The sequence below is a fragment of the Macaca nemestrina genome, chromosome 7, assembly GCF_043159975.1.
Source record: "Macaca nemestrina isolate mMacNem1 chromosome 7, mMacNem.hap1, whole genome shotgun sequence".
NCBI classification, from domain to species: Eukaryota; Metazoa; Chordata; class Mammalia; order Primates; family Cercopithecidae; genus Macaca; species Macaca nemestrina.
In genome coordinates, this window is record NC_092131.1 from 159,581,968 (window position 1) to 159,600,021 (window position 18,054).

An 18,054-nucleotide genomic window follows, 5' to 3' on the forward strand; every position below is an offset into this window, starting at 1 on the left:
CAACTTCTAGAAGAATTGTGAGGTTCTTACTTTCATCCTACTGGTTTCTTACACTGAGTAATCCTGCTAAATTAAATGTAATCTAATATGAATGTACAGTACCAGGAAAATATGAAGTCATATCTAAAACCAGTGTCCAAGCCAATGATTCTTTGTGTCACCTGACCAAGGATCAGTCACATCTTCAACTGTAACTCAATCTGTTTTCATAGATGCATTCTGCACTGCTGCTGAAGAAAGGCATTCTACTGTTGTAGAGCATGGATGATTGCTGGATTCAGGAGTGCTAGGCTTAACACTAAGATGGTTTTAATACTATTAGAGTGCGTATATATGAACAGAGTATAGAAATATTTTTAGTCTGTGTAACTCTGTCCTTCGTCCTTCAGTTACCCAGCCTGGCCTTTAAGAATCTTTTATTTCACTGATAGCACTTCTGCTCTTCTGGCAATTCTGCTGGTAATACTGCTTAACCCTCTCAGTATCCCTTTCTGGAAAGAAAGAGGTGCTGGTAGTGAGATAGTCTGGGATCTGGCGATGTGAAAAAAAATGGGTTCTTCTCTTCATTATTTGTTTATTTTATAATATTTTAAAATTTATATTAGAGACGAGGTCTCACAATGTAGTCCAGACTGTTCTGGAACTCCTGGACTCAAGCAGTCCTCCTGCCTCAGCCTCCCAAGTATTGGGAACTACAAGCATGTATCACTGTGCTGGGCTTCTCTCATTTACTACTGAGGTGATAAACATAGTAGTTAAGGTAATGAATTCTAGGCTTGCTTCAAATTGCAATTCTGCTCCTTTGAGCTAGATGCTATATGTAGTGGATGTTATCGGATGACTTAAAATACACTTCAAGCTGAGGAACTGTCCTATGACAAAGAGCTTGTCTCGTGGACTGTTAAGCTTTTTGTTGTAAAGGTTTTCTTGCTGAAATTTAAAGTAGAAACTATGCCAAGTTATAAATATATATATTTATATATATATATATAACTGGCTTTGTCAATACTTCTACTTGTGCCTTACTACACCAAGATAGAATGCTTTGTCTGACCTCCATGGGCTTTCCTACCTCTAGGATGCTAGAAGGCACTTCACCCTGGATTCTTTTTTTTTCTTTCTTTCTTTTTGAATCAGATATGTTTATTCAACTAAAATTTGAGTTTGTACTATGTGCGTGAGACTCCTATGATCATGTTAGAGATGGTAGCAATAGTGAAGAACAGCATACGGCTATCTTGGAATTGATTCCTTTTGCTCCTCTTGGATAATGGCTTTTACACATTGGATTTTATGCAGTTTTCTTTATCGCTCCAGGATGGATCTTCTCCTGAACTCCCAAGTCTTGAGAGAAAAAATAAAAGAAGGAAAATTAAAGGAAAAAAAGGTATGGTGCAGAATATTTTGGGAGAAAGAAGTTGGTGTTTTTTGTTTCGTTTTTTGGGTTTTTTTGGTAACCTCCCAACTCTTGGGCTCAAGCAATCCTCTTCTCTCAGCCTCCCGAGTAGATAGGACTACTGGTGTGTGATAACACACTAATTCTTTTTATTTTTTTGTAGAGACAGGGTCTAGCTATATTGCCCAGGCTGGACTCAAACTCTTGGGCTCCAGTGATCCTCTCACCTTGGCCTCCCAAAGTGTTGGGATTACAGGTGTAAGCCACTGTGTCCAGCCCCAAGAGGTTCTTGTAACAGTTCAGTGTTTGTACAACTTGACACAGAGCATAGCTTGTCATTTGTCAAACACTGATTGTCCATTGACTTTTTTTTGGACATTTTTGTTGCCTTGCTTAAGAGGAAAGAAATGTTTGATTTCCTAATACATCCAGTTACAACTGTAGAAGAAATATATGATGTCACATAGACTTGTAAGCCAAGGTTAGTATATCACTGGGACAATATAAAGCCAGAAAGTTTCCTTAAGCCTTTTCAGTGGGATAAAACATGTTGGCCCTCTTGGTCATGTGTAGCCATTTCTCTCACTTTCTGTTTTTGAGGCATCTTGGTTGCTTCCCCCCTGCCCTACCTCTACACTCCCTTCCTTGGTTGTTTTTCTAAAGTGAATTATGGAAAGAAGTTATTAACATTGCTCCCTCATTGATATATTTCTGTGATTCCTGCTTTTCCTTGACTCTAACCCAGTTCTAGTATAAGGGCTAGTCCCGGAAGTGATTGGATGAGGCTTGAGTGAGTGGATGTGATGGATAAGGGAGGAGTCAAGGACAACCCACATTTCTGGCTGGAGCAACCAGATGGATCATATGTAGAGCTGGAAAGCTCCATGAGAGGAGCAGATTGAGAATAGAGAAAAGTGATGAATTCCCTCAGGGATTCTTTGACTTAAAGGACCTTTGAGATAACCTAGCCAGAAATATCATAGTCAATAGTTGGATATGTGGGTGTGGAGCTTAAGGGAGAGGTCCTGGCATATTCAGTAGCAAACAGACAAACCCAGTGATGGTAAATACATACACAGAACATTTTATTCAAAGTAAGTTAAGTGTACTATTTCACAGCTGTATTTTCTTCAGGAAGTCTTCTCTAATAAAAACAATTTTTAAGTCAACTGACAGACTAAATATGGATTGGAAAGAGAGTGCAAGCAGTCTAGGTCCAGAGTCCAATCTAAGCAAAAATCCTTTGTGAAGACAGTGGTAGATAAAGGAAGAATGGGAAACGAGACCTAGAACAGATGGTTTGCATGGGACAGATTTCACCTAGAAAGGCAGTGGTGGAAGGTGGTGATCAGATGAGACAGAATGATGTGGTGGACCCTGGAGCTTATGAGACTCCTCCATCTTAGCAGGTGTCACTTTTGGTTCCTAGCTTTGAATCAAATATCATTGTGCTTGACTAAATGTTTTGTGAATTTCCAGTGACCTATTGAGGAGAACATAAAGGCTTATTCCGGATAATGGGAATAGTTCAATCTTGTGAGGAGCTGTGTGATGAGGCGGAAATCTAGTATTAACCTGAACCTTATGGTTTCTTTTGGCAGAACGTTCTCAGGTTGACCAGCTGCTGAATATTTCTTTAAGGGAGGAAGAACTTAGTAAGTCATTGCAGTGCATGGATAACAATCTTCTGCAAGCCCGTGCAGCCCTTCAGACAGCTTATGTGGAAGTTCAGAGGCTACTTATGCTCAAGCAGCAGGTAACGGCATGTGGAGGATTTAATAAAAATGGATCATCTCTGAAATCATGTTTTGTCCTGCCAAACTCACAGCCGGAGTCACTCCAAAAGCAGTGGCAGGGGAGTTTCCACAAGGGAAGTGCCCAGACTGTGCCTAATGGGGGACAGTTAGGATTCCAAAGAAAGAAGCACGAAATGCCGGGGTGATGAGTCCAAAGCATTTATTAGCAGAGCTGACTTACAGAGTAGGCTGCAGCAGTCCCAACAAGGGACAGCAAGGAAGGAGTGTTCTCCCTAGGTGCATCCACAGCCAGCGGGCGGGATGTGGAGTTTATATGAGGGTTGAAGGAATTCGGCTCCAGGCCAGGGCCACTTTCTTTCAGTGTTTCGGGCAACAACCTAGATACTTTTATCAGTGCCTGGGATTCTTCAAGGCCCCAGGTGGGGTTCAAGCCTGCTGGGGAAAACCTGCAGCTGGCTGGGTCACAGAGCAGCCAAAACACTGATTTTTGGTCAGGATATAGAAGAAAAGTGGGGAGACCTAGAGGACCCTACAAGTTGGATTTCAAAATGCTTAATAAAATACTTTATTTTTAGATAACTATGGAGATGAGTGCACTGAGGACCCATAGAATACAGATTCTACAGGGATTACAAGGTATTCAGAGAGCATCTGATGGATAGCTTGTTACTTTTTTGTTCTGTTTTTTTTGTTTGTTTGTTCGTTTTTGGTTTTTTAGACAGCGTCTTGCTCTATCCCCCAGGCTGGAGTGCAGTGATGCAATCTCTGCTCACTGCAACCTCTGCCTCCCAGGTTCAAGTGATTCTCGTGCCTCAGCAGTTGATTAGCTGGAATTACAGGTGCCCACCCCACCCCCAGCTAATTTTTGTATTTTTGGTAGAGACAGGGTTTCACCATGTTGGCCAGACTGGTCTCAAATTCCTGACCTCAGGTGATCCGCCTGCCTCAGCCTCCCAAAGTGCTGGGATTACAGGCGTGACCCACTGCACCAGGCCTTTTTGTTCTCTTTGAGGGAAATGAAAAGTAGTCATGAAAAGATCATGTTATTTCTCTCCTGTCTCCTTGGTTTCATCCTTTTTTGTTTTTTTTGAGACAGGGCCTTGCTCTGTCACTCAGGCTGGAGCGCAGTGGCATGATCACGGCTCATTGCAGCCTCGACCTCCTGGGCTCTAGCAATCTTCCCACCTCACTCCCCCCAGTAGCTGGGACTACAGATGTGTGTCACCATGCCTGGTTATTAAAATTTTTAACTTTTAATTTTATAAAGTTATAATTTAAAATCGTTAAAATTTAAAGGTTATAAAAATTATAAAAAGTTATATAAAATTAGAAAAGTTATAAAAATTTTAAAAATGTTTTTATAGAGATGGGATCTCCCAGTGTTTCCCAGGATAGTCCCAAACTCCTGGGCTCAAGCAATCCTCCTAACTTGACCTCCCAAATGGTTAGGATTACAGGCCTGAGCCACCACGCCTGGCCAGTTTCATCCTTCTATAGAAAGGTCTGTAGATGGTGCATCCCAAAAATGTTTAGCAACAGACAATATGTTTTGGAAAAAGTTTTGATTAGGAATCAAGAGGCCTGGATTCAAATCTTCGCTTTTCCATTAGTAACCTATATAACTTTGGATAAGTCATTTAAGATTTGAAAAATTGGAATGTAGCCAGGCACAGTGGCTCATGCCTGTAATCCCAGCACTTTGGGAATCTGAGGCAGGTGGATTCCTTGAGCCCAGGAGTTTGAGACCAGCCCAAGCAACATGGTGAAACCCTGTCTCTAGAAATAAATACAAAAATTATTAATAATTATTAATAATTAATAATTCCAGCCTGACCAACATGGTGAAACCCCATCCCTACTAAAAATACAAAAATTAGCTGGGCATGGTGGCGTGCGCCGGTAATCCCAGCTACTCAGGACTCTGAGGCAGGAGACTCGCTCGAACTTGGGAGGCAGAGGTTGCAGTGAGCCGAGATTGCGCCACTGCACTCCAGCCTGGGTGACAGAGTGAGACTCTGTCTCGAAAAAATAATAACAATAATAACTGGGCATAGTGGCATGTGCCTATAATCCCAGCTGCTTGGGAGGCTGAGGCAGGAGGATTGCTTGAGTCCATGCACTGCAGCCTGGGTGACAAAGCGAGACCCTATCTTAAAAAAAAAGAATGTTGATGCCTATTCTGTCTGTATCCTTGGTGGTTGTAGAGATTATATTCTCTATATTTCAGAGAATTATGACAGACTATACTAATATACTTACTAACTTAAAATTCTTTTCTAATGTTTAAATATACAAATTAGCTCAGAAACAAATGACTTTTCAGATAACATTTTTGCATTTCTGTGTATGTCTGTTTCCCATTCTAGAAACATACGAACCTTCTGAGCACCCAGACCAGGTTCCCTGTAGCCTCACACGAGAACGAAGGAACAGTAGATCTCAAACATCTGTTGATGCTGCACTGCTGCCCACTCCCTTTTTCCCACTTTTTCTGGAGCCTCCATCTTCCCATGTGTCTCCATCACCCACCGGAGCCTCTCTTCAAATAACCACATCTCCTACTTTCCAAACCCATGGCAGCGTCCCTGCTCCAGACTCATCCGTTCAGATTAAACAAGAGCCCATGTCTCCTGAACAAGATGAGACTGTGAATGCTGTGCCACCAAGCTCTGCCTGCAATGTGTCCAACGAACTACTGGAAGCTAATAGTATGTAAGCTTTTCTTTGGGTTAAGGGCATCCCAGTAGTGGGACTGGGGCATTTTTATATGAGTAATATAAGCCATACTTGCTCATTAAAACTAAAATGAGCAAATACAACTAATTTTTCACTGAAATTCTCTTCATATATACAGGAAGATTCTTTTAAAGTATTTTAGAGAATGTAATTTAAATATCAGTCATTTTCTATCATTTCCTATAATCTAGGGTTAGAGTTGACTTTGTATTAATACCCACAAGGTTCCATTTATTAGGATAAGTATAAAATTTGTTTTGTGTGAAATAAATGAGGTTGAAGTTAATTCAACCAATTTTCTAAATAAGGTCTATCCTCTGAATTTCTTTGCACTTAACTGTCTATATAATCTCAAATACAAACCAGGATTAATATAAGCTCGAGAGGCAGGTGGCCATGATGGGGTTTGGAATCATCTACTAAGAAGTTTGTGTTGAGAAATAGCCAGGGTTTTCACTCTTTTCAAAAAATAACACTTACCTGGTTATCATTTGAGAATATATCTAAGCTATGTAAAATCCTGTTAGAAGTTTGCATTACCACAGTGGTGCTGTATTTGAAAATTAAGTCCAACAAACTGGCATCGTGTGGTTTCCTAAGCAAAAGCAAAAAGTCTAAAAAATTACTCTAGATTTTACTACCAGTACTGTGTTGCAATATTAATCTAGATGTTAGTATCAAATGTATAGCTTATTTGTTTATTGAGACAGAGTCTCACTCTGTCCCTCAGGCTGGAGTGCGGTGGCACAATCACAGCTCACCACAGGCTTGACCTCCTGGGCTCAGATGATGCTCCCACCTCAGCCTCCGGAGTAGCTAGGACTACAGACGCCTGCCACCATGCCCGGCTGGTTTTTGTATTTTTTTTTTTTTTTTTTGTAGAGATGGGGATTCACCATGTTACCCAGGCTGGTCTTGATCTCCTGGGCTCAAGTGATCCACCCACCTTGGCCTCCCAAAGTGCTCGGATTATAGATGTGAGCCACTGTGCCTGGCTTAGCCTATATATATATATGCAACTTTTTTTTTTTTTTTTTAAGGCAGAGTTTCGCTTTTTGTTGTCCAGGCTGGTGTTCAGTGGCGTGCTCTTGGCTCACTGCAACGTCTACCTCCCAGGTTCAAGTGATTGTCTTGTCTCAGGCTCCTGAATAGCTGGGATTTCAGGTGCCCACCATCATGCCCAGCTAATTTATGTATTTTTAATAGAGACAGGGTTTCATCATGTTGGCCAAGCTGGTCTTGAACTCCTGACCTCGAGTGATCCGCCCTCCTCAGCCTCCCAAAATGCTGGGATTACAGACGTAAGCCACCGTGCCCAGTCCCTAGCATATTTTTAAAAATTATTTAAAATTTTTGTGGGTACATAATAGGTGTATATATTTATGGATTACATGAAATATTTTGGTACTGTTTTTCATATTACATATTATTTCAGTCTTTCTTAAATCATGTTTTTGTGTTTACATGTAGAACTTATACAAAGGAGCAATCATATATAACCTGACTTTTTCCATTTAATGTATTATGATTTTTCTGTCGTAAAAATAATTTATCTAAAATATTTTATATTACAAGTTGCATAATATTTGAATAGTTGCATAATTTGAATATACAATAATTTAAGTGGTGAATCTTTTTTGAATATTTAGTTTTCTGACTTCATATTCTGTATAACACTGCGTTGTATATGTCTTTGAGTACATCTGTGATTATTTCATCACTTTTAACTCCTAGACATGAAGTAATTAAGTCAAAGGAAATTGACATTTCTAAGTCAGCAAATTTTTTAACTACTAGGGTGTAGCTAAATTGGATGGGTGGGGATAATGAAAACTTCAGAGAAATAAAAGTAAAAGGACTTCAGCTAAGTAGACATTTAAGTGTCTGCTAAGAATAAAACACAATGTTAAATGTGTGGACATTTAAAACAAGAAAAAGGATTAATAGAAACAATCCCTCCCCACAAGGAGCTTTTGTAGGGAATAAGACACACAGTGTCTGTGACATTCACGCAAGGCAGAGGGTAGTAAGTGCTGTCATAGGAGTGTATGTAGGTGATGGGAAACTGAGGGGTGAGATACCAGCTGAAACACTCATGGTTTTGTGAACATCTCATTGAAATATTTGGTAGAGTTTCAGTCAGTGATAAATTGCAGCAAACACAAAAAAGGATGCAATAATTGTTTTCCTCTCAATTCAGGAGAGATCAGTGACAGTTGTCCAGTTTATCCAGTCATCACTGCTAGATTGTCCTTATCAGAGTCAACAGAAAGTTTCCATGAGCCTAGCCAAGAACTGAAGTTTTCTGTGGAGCAAAGAAATACCAGAAACAGAGAGAACTCTCCCTCTTCCCAATCAGCTGGTCTTTCTAGCATAAATAAAGAGGGGGAAGAGCCAACCAGAGGCAATAGTGGGTCTGAAGCCTATACTAGTTCTTTTCTAAGATTGTCTTTTGCTTCAGAAACCCCTTTGGAAAAGGAACCCCACTCTCCAGCTGACCAGCCTGAACAACAGGCAGAATCCACTTTGACATCAGCTGAGACTAGGGGAAGCAAGAAAAAGAAGAAACTTCGGAAGAAGAAAAGTCTACGGGCTGCCCATGTTCCTGAGAATAGTGACACTGAACAGGATGTTTTGACTGTTAAACCCGTAAGGAAAGTAAAAGCTGGAAAGTTAATTAAAGGGGGGAAAGTAACAACCTCCACTTGGGAAGACAGCAGGACTGGTCGGGAGCAAGGGAGTGTCAGAGATGAGCCAGATAGTGACTCGTCTCTGGAAGTCCTAGAAATTCCTAATCCTCAGTTAGAAGTAGTAGCCATTGATTCTTCAGAATCAGGAGAAGAGAAACCAGACAGCCCATCTAAAAAGGATATTTGGAACTCTACAGAGCAAAACCTGCTAGAAACTTCTCGTTCTGGGTGTGATGAAGTTAGCTCGACCAGTGAAATTGGCACTCGCTATAAAGACGGCATCCCTGTAAGGTAAGAGTATTGTATTGGTCCAGTCAGAAGAACTTTCACCAACTTTATTTTTTTTAATAGAATTTTAAATTATGAATCAGAATTTATTTAAAAATCAAAATTTACGTGAATGCAGCAGGGATTGTGGACATGGAAAAATTAAAGCTCGGCAGTAGAGATTTTCTGCTTTCTCTTTTGACTGTGTTATAAATATTCACTCCGCTTTTATTTCCCTTCCTTTAGAAATTTCAGATGGAAAAACTAATTTCTTATATCATTGCTACTTTGCCCATTGTTTAGAAAAATCCTTTGAGTCAGGAAATTTTTACTTTTGCTACCCGCCCTGTTCACACAGATGCTGAGAACACTTTTGCTATTATTTTGTAGTGTGGCAGAAACTCAGACTGTGATCTCTTCCATAAAAGGATCAAAGAATTCTTCAGGTATTTGCTGTTCAGTTTTATTTAAATTAACCACAGAATTAAAAGCGTTGTAAATATTAAAGCCAGAATTTAAACCTACTTAAATATATTTATAGAATAAGAGAATGGGGACAGGTTTATCACCAAGAGGATTGCCTTGATCAACAGTTCTGCTATTCTTAAAACCTCAAATTCTGGTCTTTCAGATTCTTATTTTCATCTGTCTTATTGATTGATTGATTGATTGTAACGGAGTCTTGCTTTGTCACCTAGGCTGGAGTGCAGTGACATGATCTCTGCTCACTGCAACTTCCACCTCCCAGGTTCAAGCAATTCTCCTGCCTCAGCCTCCCAAATAGCTGGGACCACAGGTGCGTGCCATCATGCCTGGCAAATTTTTTTTTGTATTTTTAGTAGAGACAGAGTTTCATCATGTTGGCCAGGCTGGTCTCCAACTCCTGGCCTCAAGTGATCCTCACGCCTCAGCCTCCTAAAGTTCTGGGATTACAGGTGTAAGCCATCATGCCTGGCCCTTCTAATCTGTCTTATCCAGCTCCCTTACCTGTTCAACTAATTAGTATTAAGGTTTCATTGGCTCTAAGGATATTTGCTTTCAGAAGGAACTGCTTAAGGAATACTACCTTACTCAAAGAAATAACTTTTTGGAAGTGTGGGAGAGGTTGGGTACCTTCCAAGTATCACTCAAAGCTTTTATTTATTTATTTATTTATTTATTTGGTTGGTTGTTTGTTTTTGAGGCAGAGTCTTGCCCCGCCCCCCGGCTGGAGTCCAGTGGTATGATCTCAGCTAACTGCAACCTCTGCCCCTGGGTTCAAGTGATTCTCCTGCCTCAGACTCCCTAAGTAACTGGGACTACAGGCACACGCCACCATGCCCAGCTAATTTTTGTATTTTTAGTAGAGACAGGGTTTCACCATCTTGGCCAGGCTAGTCTCGAACTCCTGGCCTCAGGTGATTTGCCCACCTCAGCCTCCCAAAGTATTGGGATTACAGGTGTGAGCCACCACACCCAGCCCAAAAGCTCGTTATATAATTATCTTTTTCCTAAGTGAAAGGCCTTTGCTTATTATGCAGTCTTCATAGTGAAGATGTGTAATCAGAATTGGAGTAGTCTGATAGGGGAACTAAGCTTTAAGGGGATCTACTTTTGGTTTAATCTAGGGACTGCTGTATTGTATAATAGTTCTGATTTTTGAGGGTCTTTTCAGACTAGCAGACATGTCTCTGAAACCTACTCTTGTTTTCCAGAAATATCTTCAGAGCCAGGAGATGATGATGAGCCCACAGAAGGAAGCTTTGAGGGGCACCAAGCTGCTGTAAATGCAATTCAGATATTTGGGAACTTACTATATACCTGTTCAGCAGATAAAACTGTCCGGGTTTATAATCTGGTGGTAAGTTGATAGAACATGTAGTATGTTTTTGGTTGCAGGTTTTGGAAAATCCAGTTTATACTCTTTTAAACAATAAAGGGAATTTGTTGGCTGTCTGGAGGAAGGGGTGGGCCTTAGATTGACTTTAGATGCATTTGATCCAGTAGCTCCACAAGGTCACTGGGGACTTAATTTCTTTTTGTCTCTCTACTCTGCCTTCTCTGGTATTACCTGTTTCTGAAAGCTAGTTCCCCTCCTGATCACAAGGTAAATGTCAGGAGCCGCTGGGATCTCTTTTTCCCTCCCACCAGCACAAAAGGGTCGGGATTATACCAGTGGTCTTGGACTGTTCAGGTCCCAACACTGGAGTTGGTAATGGGGTCACTTGCGTAGCAGCTACATAATAGAGGAAGGATGAAGCGAATATGGGGAAGTATTGGAGGAGGTATTTTCCCTAACAAGTGATTGATTACAGAGTTCGAGTTATTAAGGAGAGCAACACTTTTCCACTACCTCACACTTAGTATTATCTGATGCTTGTTACTGTCAAAAGAATGAACTTTTGAGTTTTGAATTTGAATTTGTTCATAAACTAATTATGAACAATGACAGCTTAAGAAATTTGAGGAACATGATGTTGTCTGAATGAACACCATGAAAATATTTAAAATTGCTAGAGTCAGTGAAAATTAAAAAGTTAGATGATGGACCAGGAAAATGTGTTTGCTATAGGCAACAGGTATGTAGATTCCTTTAGCTTAATGATATGAGGATGAACACGAATGACTGAAAAAAGGAAGCAATGCTACCAGGATGTATAGGTGTAAGATCTAGGGGAACAGGATATCAAAATATGTATGTGTATGTATACATGTACATTCTAAATAGATCTCAGTATGTGCACTGAGATAACATTTGGAATGTACCCTTAAGAAACAACACCAGAGGCCGGGTACAGTGGCTCACGCCTGTAATCCCAGCACTTTGGGAGGCCGAGGCGGGTGGGTCACGAGGTCAGGAGATCGAGACCATCCTGGCTAACATGATGAAACCCCGTCTCTACTAAAAATACAAAAAACTAGCCAGGCGTGGTGGCGGGTGCCTGTAGTCCCAGCTACTCGGGAGCCTGAGGCAGGAGAATGGCGTGAATCTAAGAGACAGAGCTTGCAGTCAGCCGAGATCGCGCCACTGCACTCCAGCCTAGGTGACAGAGTGAGACTCCATCTCAAAAAAAAAGAAAAAAAGAAAAAAAGAGAAACAGCACCAGAACCACTAGACCTGTGATAGCACCTGATATGTTTTTGAATACCATGGTGCATTCTCACAAGCTGCTTATCAAATGCACATCTTTTGTGGGTAATTAGCTACAGTTTGGATTTGCTAGGTCCTTGGTCTGTGTCAGAAAGAAGCTTTGCCCTAAACATTAATTAAAATTCTGGCTATCTTACAGTGAATTGTCGTAAATATTTTTTGGTATGGCTCAACTAACATATACTTTCAGATACCTCATTGCCTATGACTGTTTGCTGGGCATTTGGTGAACATACATTTACTGAACATCTTTTGTATACCAGGTGCTGTTTTAGACACTGAGGATACAGCAGTGAACTGAATGTTTTAGCATCTTTTTTTTTTTTTTTTGAGGAAATATATTATCTAATCCTTCTGTATCTCATAAGTAATAATCTGGTCTGTGCTTAAACTTTAGAGTCGGAAATGTGTTGGTGTCTTTGAGGGCCATACCTCGAAAGTGAACTGCCTCCTGGTGACTCAGACCTCTGGGAAGAACGCTGCCCTTTACACCGGCTCCAGTGACCATACCGTCCGCTGCTATAATGTTAAGGTAGGTGGGTCCAGAGAAATCCAAAGTGGTTCATATTGAGTCGCTTTGTATTTACTGTGTGGAGTGGAGACACTGGCAGATGCTTCATTCTACCCACTGTCTCCTTTTCGCTTCTAAACAATGTTTAGCACATTGTTGTAGCTTTAGGTAGATATGAGACTTAGACATAAACTGTATTTTCTGTCTCCACCAGTATTTTTTCACTTCCTACTATTAATAATATACCTTCCTTGGTCTTTGCCACAAATGTTATGCATATCATATATCAAAATTAATCCTAGATAGAATAAAGAGAAAAATGTAGGCTGGGTGTGGTGGCTCACGCCTGTAGTCCCAGCACTTTGGGAGGCAGAGGTGGGCGGATTCACCTGAGGTTGGGAGTTCGAGACCAGCTTGACCAACATGGAGAAACCCCGTCTCTACTAAAAATACAAAATTAGCCGGGTGTGGTGGCGCATGCCTGTAATCCCAGCTACTTGGGAGGCTGAGGCAGGAGAATCGCTTGAACCCAGGAGGCGGAGGTTGTAGTGAGCCGAGGTCGTGCCACAGCACTCCAGCCTTGGCAACAAGAGCGAAACTCCGTCTCAGAAAAAAAAAAAAAGAGAAAAATGTATAAATTTTTTAAATCTGAAGAATTAGAAATGGACATCTCCTCTGAGAGTTTTTTAAACTTAAATGCACTGAAAGAAATGAGAAAATTATGTTTAAAATTATATACAGTATGTTCTTAATTTCTTTAAAAGATGGAGATACATGAAGCAGAATTTTAAGGCTATCATTAAGTTTATAACATAGATGGAATATATGTGATAATAGGAACATAAAGAAGTGGGAGGGGATGGAGCTGTGCTAGAAGAAGGTTCTTATATTTTACTGGGAATATGTACTAATTTGAACTAGATTGTTACAATTTTAAAAATGTAATCCCTAGAGGCACTGGCTTACAACTTTAGTGTGCATCACATTGACCTGGACAGCTTGTTAAAACACATATTACTGGTCCCCACTCCCAGAGGTGTTTTTTTGTTTGTTTTTTGTTTTTTTAAGAGACAGGGTCTCATCATGTTGCTCGGGCTGGTTTTGAGCTCCTGGAGTCAGGCAATCCTCCCACCTCGGCATCCCAAAGTGCTGAGATTACGGGCATGAGCCACCACACGCAGCCCTTCCCAGAGCTTCTGATCCAGTAGGCTTGGGGTCAAACTCACAAATTTACATTTCTAGGCCAGGTACTATGGTTCATATCTGTAATCCCAGCACTTTGGAAGACCAGAGCAGGAGGACTGCTTGAGGCCAGGAGCTCAAGACCAACCTGGGCAACATAGCAAGACCCTGTCTCTATAAAAAAATAAAAATGAACTGGATGTGGTGGCTCATACCTATAGTCCTAGCTGTTCCGGAGGCTGAGGTGGGAGGATCACTTGAGCCCAGAAGTTCAAGGTTATAGTGAGCTATGATTGTGTCACTTCACTACAGCCTGGGTGTCAGAACAAGAGCCTACCTCAAAAAAGCATAAAAATTAACCAAAACAAAAAGAATTTACACTTCTAATAAGGTATTATGTGATATTGATGGAGATGGTTTGGGGACCACACTTTGAGAAATACTGCCCTAGAGTAATTACTAAACTAATAATGCAAAGAGGATCATGAGGTCAGGAGTTCGAGACCAGACTGGCCAACCTGGTGAAACCCCGTCTCTACTAAAAATACAAAAATTAGTCAGGCGTGGTGGTGCACACCTGTAATCCCAGCTACTCGGGAGGCTGAGGCTGGAGAATCACTTGAACTGGGAGACGGAGATTGCAGTGAGCCAAGATCATGCCACTGCACTCCAGCCTGGGTGCCAGAGCGAGACTCCTTCTCAAAAAAAAAAAAAAAAAAAGAATAATGCAAAGAAATTGAGCTTAGCCGGGCGCGGTGGCTCAAGCCTGTAATCCCAGCACTTTGGGAGGCCGAGACGGGCGGATCACGAGGTCAGGAGATCAAGACCATCCTGGCTAACATGGTGAAACCCCGTCTCTACTAAAAAATACAAAAAACTAGCCGGGCGAGGTGGCGGGTGCCTGTAGTCCCAGCTACTCGGGAGGCTGAGGCAGGAGAATGGCGTAAACCCAGGAGGCGGAGCTTGCAGTGAGCTGAGATCCGGCCACTGCACTCCAGCCTGGGCGACAGAGCAAGACTCCGTCTCAAAAAAAAAAAAAAAAAAAGAAATTGAGCTTAGAAAGTCAGTTGAGGGGTTAAAATGGCAAGCTAAAAATATACTTAATACAAGAGAAGGTAGAAGGAGAAATAGAGGAATAAAAATGAGACAAATAGAAAGCAAATAGCAAATTGGAGACCTAAATTTACCCATATTTAATAATTATATTAAATGTGAGTGAACTGACACTAAAATCAAAAGGCAGAAATTGACTGGATACAGAAGTAACATCAAAATCTTTGTTGTCTACAAGAGACACACTTTTATTTTTGAGACACGGTCTTGGCCTGTCACCCTGGCTGGAGTGCAGTGGCGTGATTATAAGTCGCTGCAGGCTGGAACTCCTGGGCTCAAGTGATCCTCCTGCCTCAGCCTCCCGAGTAATTGGGATTACAGGCACACGTCACTATGGTTTGCTAATTAATTTTTTTTTTTTTTTTTTTTTTTTTTTTTTTTTTTTTAGAAAGAGGGTCTTGCTATGTTGCCTAGACTAGTCTGAAGCTCCTGGGCACAAGCAGTCCCCCTGCTTTGGTCTCCCACAGTGCTGGGATTACAGGCATGCACCACCATGCCCAGCCAAAGAGACTGCTTTAAATGTAAAGACAAAATGGGTTGAAAGTAAAAGAATAAGAATGGAAGAAGATACACTATCCAAATAGTAACAGAACTGGAGTGGTTATGTTAATATTGGGCAAGTAGACTTTAAAACAAGTGACTGAGCACTGTGGCTCATGCCTGCATCCCAATTTGGGAGGCTGAGGTGAGAAGATCGCTTGAGACCAGAAGTTCCAGACCAGTCTGGGTAACATAGTGAGATCCTGCCTCCACAAAAAATGAAAAAGTGAGGTAAGCATGGTTGTATGTACCTCTAGTCCTAGCTACTTGGGAGGTTGAGGTGAGAGGATCATTTGAGCTGAGGAATTTGAGGTTATAGTGAGCTATGACAATGCCACTGCACTCCAGCCTGGGTGACAGAGCGAGACACTATCCCTTTAAATAGTGAAAAGGACAATACTACTGGAGAAAGGAGGACGTTCCATAATGATGAGTCAGCACAGCCAAACGATACAACAATTATAAGTACAGGTACCTAATAACAGAACTCTAAAATATATGAAACAGTAACTGATAGAACCGAAAGGAGAAATAGACAAATTCACAATTATAGTTGGGGACATCAACAACCCTTTCTCAATAATTGATAGACTACTAAATAAAAAACCGTCAAGGATATATAAGAACTGTACAACACCAGCTGGATGTGGTGGCTCATGCCTGTTATCCCAGCACTTTGGGAGGCTGAGGCGGGTGGATCACTTGAGGTCAGGAGTTTGAGACCAGACTAGCCAACATGGTGAAACCCTGTCTCTACTAAAAATACAAAAAAATTAGGCTGGATGTGGTGGCTTACGCCTGTAATTCCAGCACTTTGGGAGGCCAAGGTGGGCATATCACCTGAGGTCAGGAGTTTGAGACCAGCCTGACCAACATGTTGAAACCCCCTCATACAAAAATTAGCCAGGTGTGGTGCTCATGCCTGTAGTCCCAGCTTCTTAGGAGGCTGAGGCAGGAGAATTGCTTGAACCTGTGAGGCAGAGGTTGCAGTGAGCCAAGATTGTGCCACTGCACTCCAGCCTGGGCAACAGAATGAAACTCCGTCTCAAAAAATTAACAAACAAAAATAAGAATACAAAAAAATTAGCCGGGCCTGGTGGTAGTGCCTATAATCCCAGCTACTCAGGAGGCTGAGGCAGGAGAATCACTTGAACCTGGGAGGTGAAGGTTGCAGTGAGCTGAGATTGCGCCACTGTACTCCAGCCTGGGCAACAGAGAAAAACTTCATTTCAAAAAAAAAAAAAAAAGAACTGTACAACACCATTAACAAATAAGATCCAATTAGCATTTATAGAACACTCCACTCAAAATTGCAGAATACACATTTTTTTCAAGAATGCGCACATAGACATTCACCAGGACCCTCATACTGGGCTATTAAATAAGTCTCAATCAATTTAAAAGCACCAAGATCATACAGAGTATGTTTTCTAACCACAGTGACATTTATTAGAAAGCAGTAACAGAAATCTTGGAAATCCCCAAATATAGGGAGATGAAAATAACATACTTCTAAATTATGGTGGTTCAGAGAAGGAATCACAAGGAAAATTAGAAAATATCTAACTAAATGAAAATGCAACATATCATTTGTAGGATGCAGCTAAAGCATTGCTGAAAGGGAAATTTGTATTTTTAATTGCTTGTATTAGAAAAGAAGAAAGCTTTAAAATTCAAGAAACTACAAAAAGAGGCTGGGCACGGTGGCTCATGTCTGTAATCCCAGTGCCTTGGGAGGTTGCGGTAGGAGGATCATTTGAGGCCAGGAGTTCAAGCCTAGCTAGGCAACTTGTACAAACCTGTAAAAAATTATACAAACTTGTGAAAAAAAATTGTAAGCATATTTTGGCAAGAAATAGTCTTACATAAAAACGGGGGAAAAAGCTGTAACTTAAGATAGGACAAACATAGGTTTGGTATATGTTGTAAGGGGCTTACACCTTTAAATTCCTACAGCCAGGTGCTGTGATTCATGCCCATAATCCCAACACTTCAGGAGGCCAAGTCGGGAGGATCGCTTGAGCCCAGGAGTTCAAAACAGCCTAGGTAGCATGGCGAGACCACATCTCTCCAAAAAAAATTTAAAAATTAACTAGGCGTGCGTGATGGCCCACGCCTGCAGTTCCAGCTACTCAGGAGGCTGAGGTGGGAGGATTCCTTGAGCCCCGGAGGTCAAGGCTGCAGTAAGCAGTAATCACGCCACTGCACTCTAGCCAGGAGACAGAGGGAGACCTTGTCTTTCAAAAAACAAATAAATAAATAAATCTCTAAACATACATTGACAAAAAACAAGCAAGTCTCTTAAGAAATACAGATAACTGAAAAAAATACAGTCTTGCAAATAAATGCAAATTAAAATCGAAGTACAAGGAATACCGTTTTTACTCATAATATTAGCAAAAAACGTTTTAAAAAGCTTTTCAGTATTAAGGGTTCTAATGTGTAGTGTTTGGCATAGCAGGACTGTACACTAGTGAAAAAGATTTTGTAACCGTTATTTGACATGGAGACATAACTTCATACAGTAAAGCACACAGATTTTAAGTATACAGCTTGCGGAAAAGCAGATATTTGTTTGTATAACTACCACAAAGATCAAAACATAGACCATTTCATAGCCCTGAAGCTTCCCTCAAATGCCTCCCTAGGCATAACCTTCTTCTAAAGCGAATCACTATTTTGACTACTGTCATGGATGACTTTTGTCTGTGCTTGGCTGTCATGTCAGTATA

General features: G+C 41.0%; 1 protein-coding gene across 9 annotated transcripts in view; it reads left to right on the forward strand.

Moving 5' to 3' along the window:
- The window catches only part of LOC105491652 (zinc finger protein 106), an 83,463-nt gene that overhangs the window by 48,905 nt on the left and 16,504 nt on the right, over positions 1-18,054 (forward strand). For 4 of the 9 annotated variants that reach the window (XM_011758233.3, XM_011758257.3, XM_071067025.1 and 1 more), the window contains 8 exons: positions 1,318-1,387; positions 2,998-3,152; positions 3,729-3,789; positions 5,520-5,861; positions 8,090-8,870; positions 9,237-9,292; positions 10,541-10,686; positions 12,374-12,508. In XM_011758233.3, coding sequence (XP_011756535.2) covers positions 1,318-1,387; positions 2,998-3,152; positions 3,729-3,789; positions 5,520-5,861; positions 8,090-8,870; positions 9,237-9,292; positions 10,541-10,686; positions 12,374-12,508 — 1,746 coding nt within the window. Of the gene's footprint in view, positions 1-1,299; positions 1,388-2,997; positions 3,153-3,728; positions 3,790-5,519; positions 5,862-8,089; positions 8,871-9,236; positions 9,293-10,540; positions 10,687-12,373; positions 12,509-18,054 lie in introns of all 9 variants that reach the window. The other 5 variants (XM_011758250.2, XM_071067029.1, XM_071067027.1 and 2 more) reach the window with 3 other exon arrangements.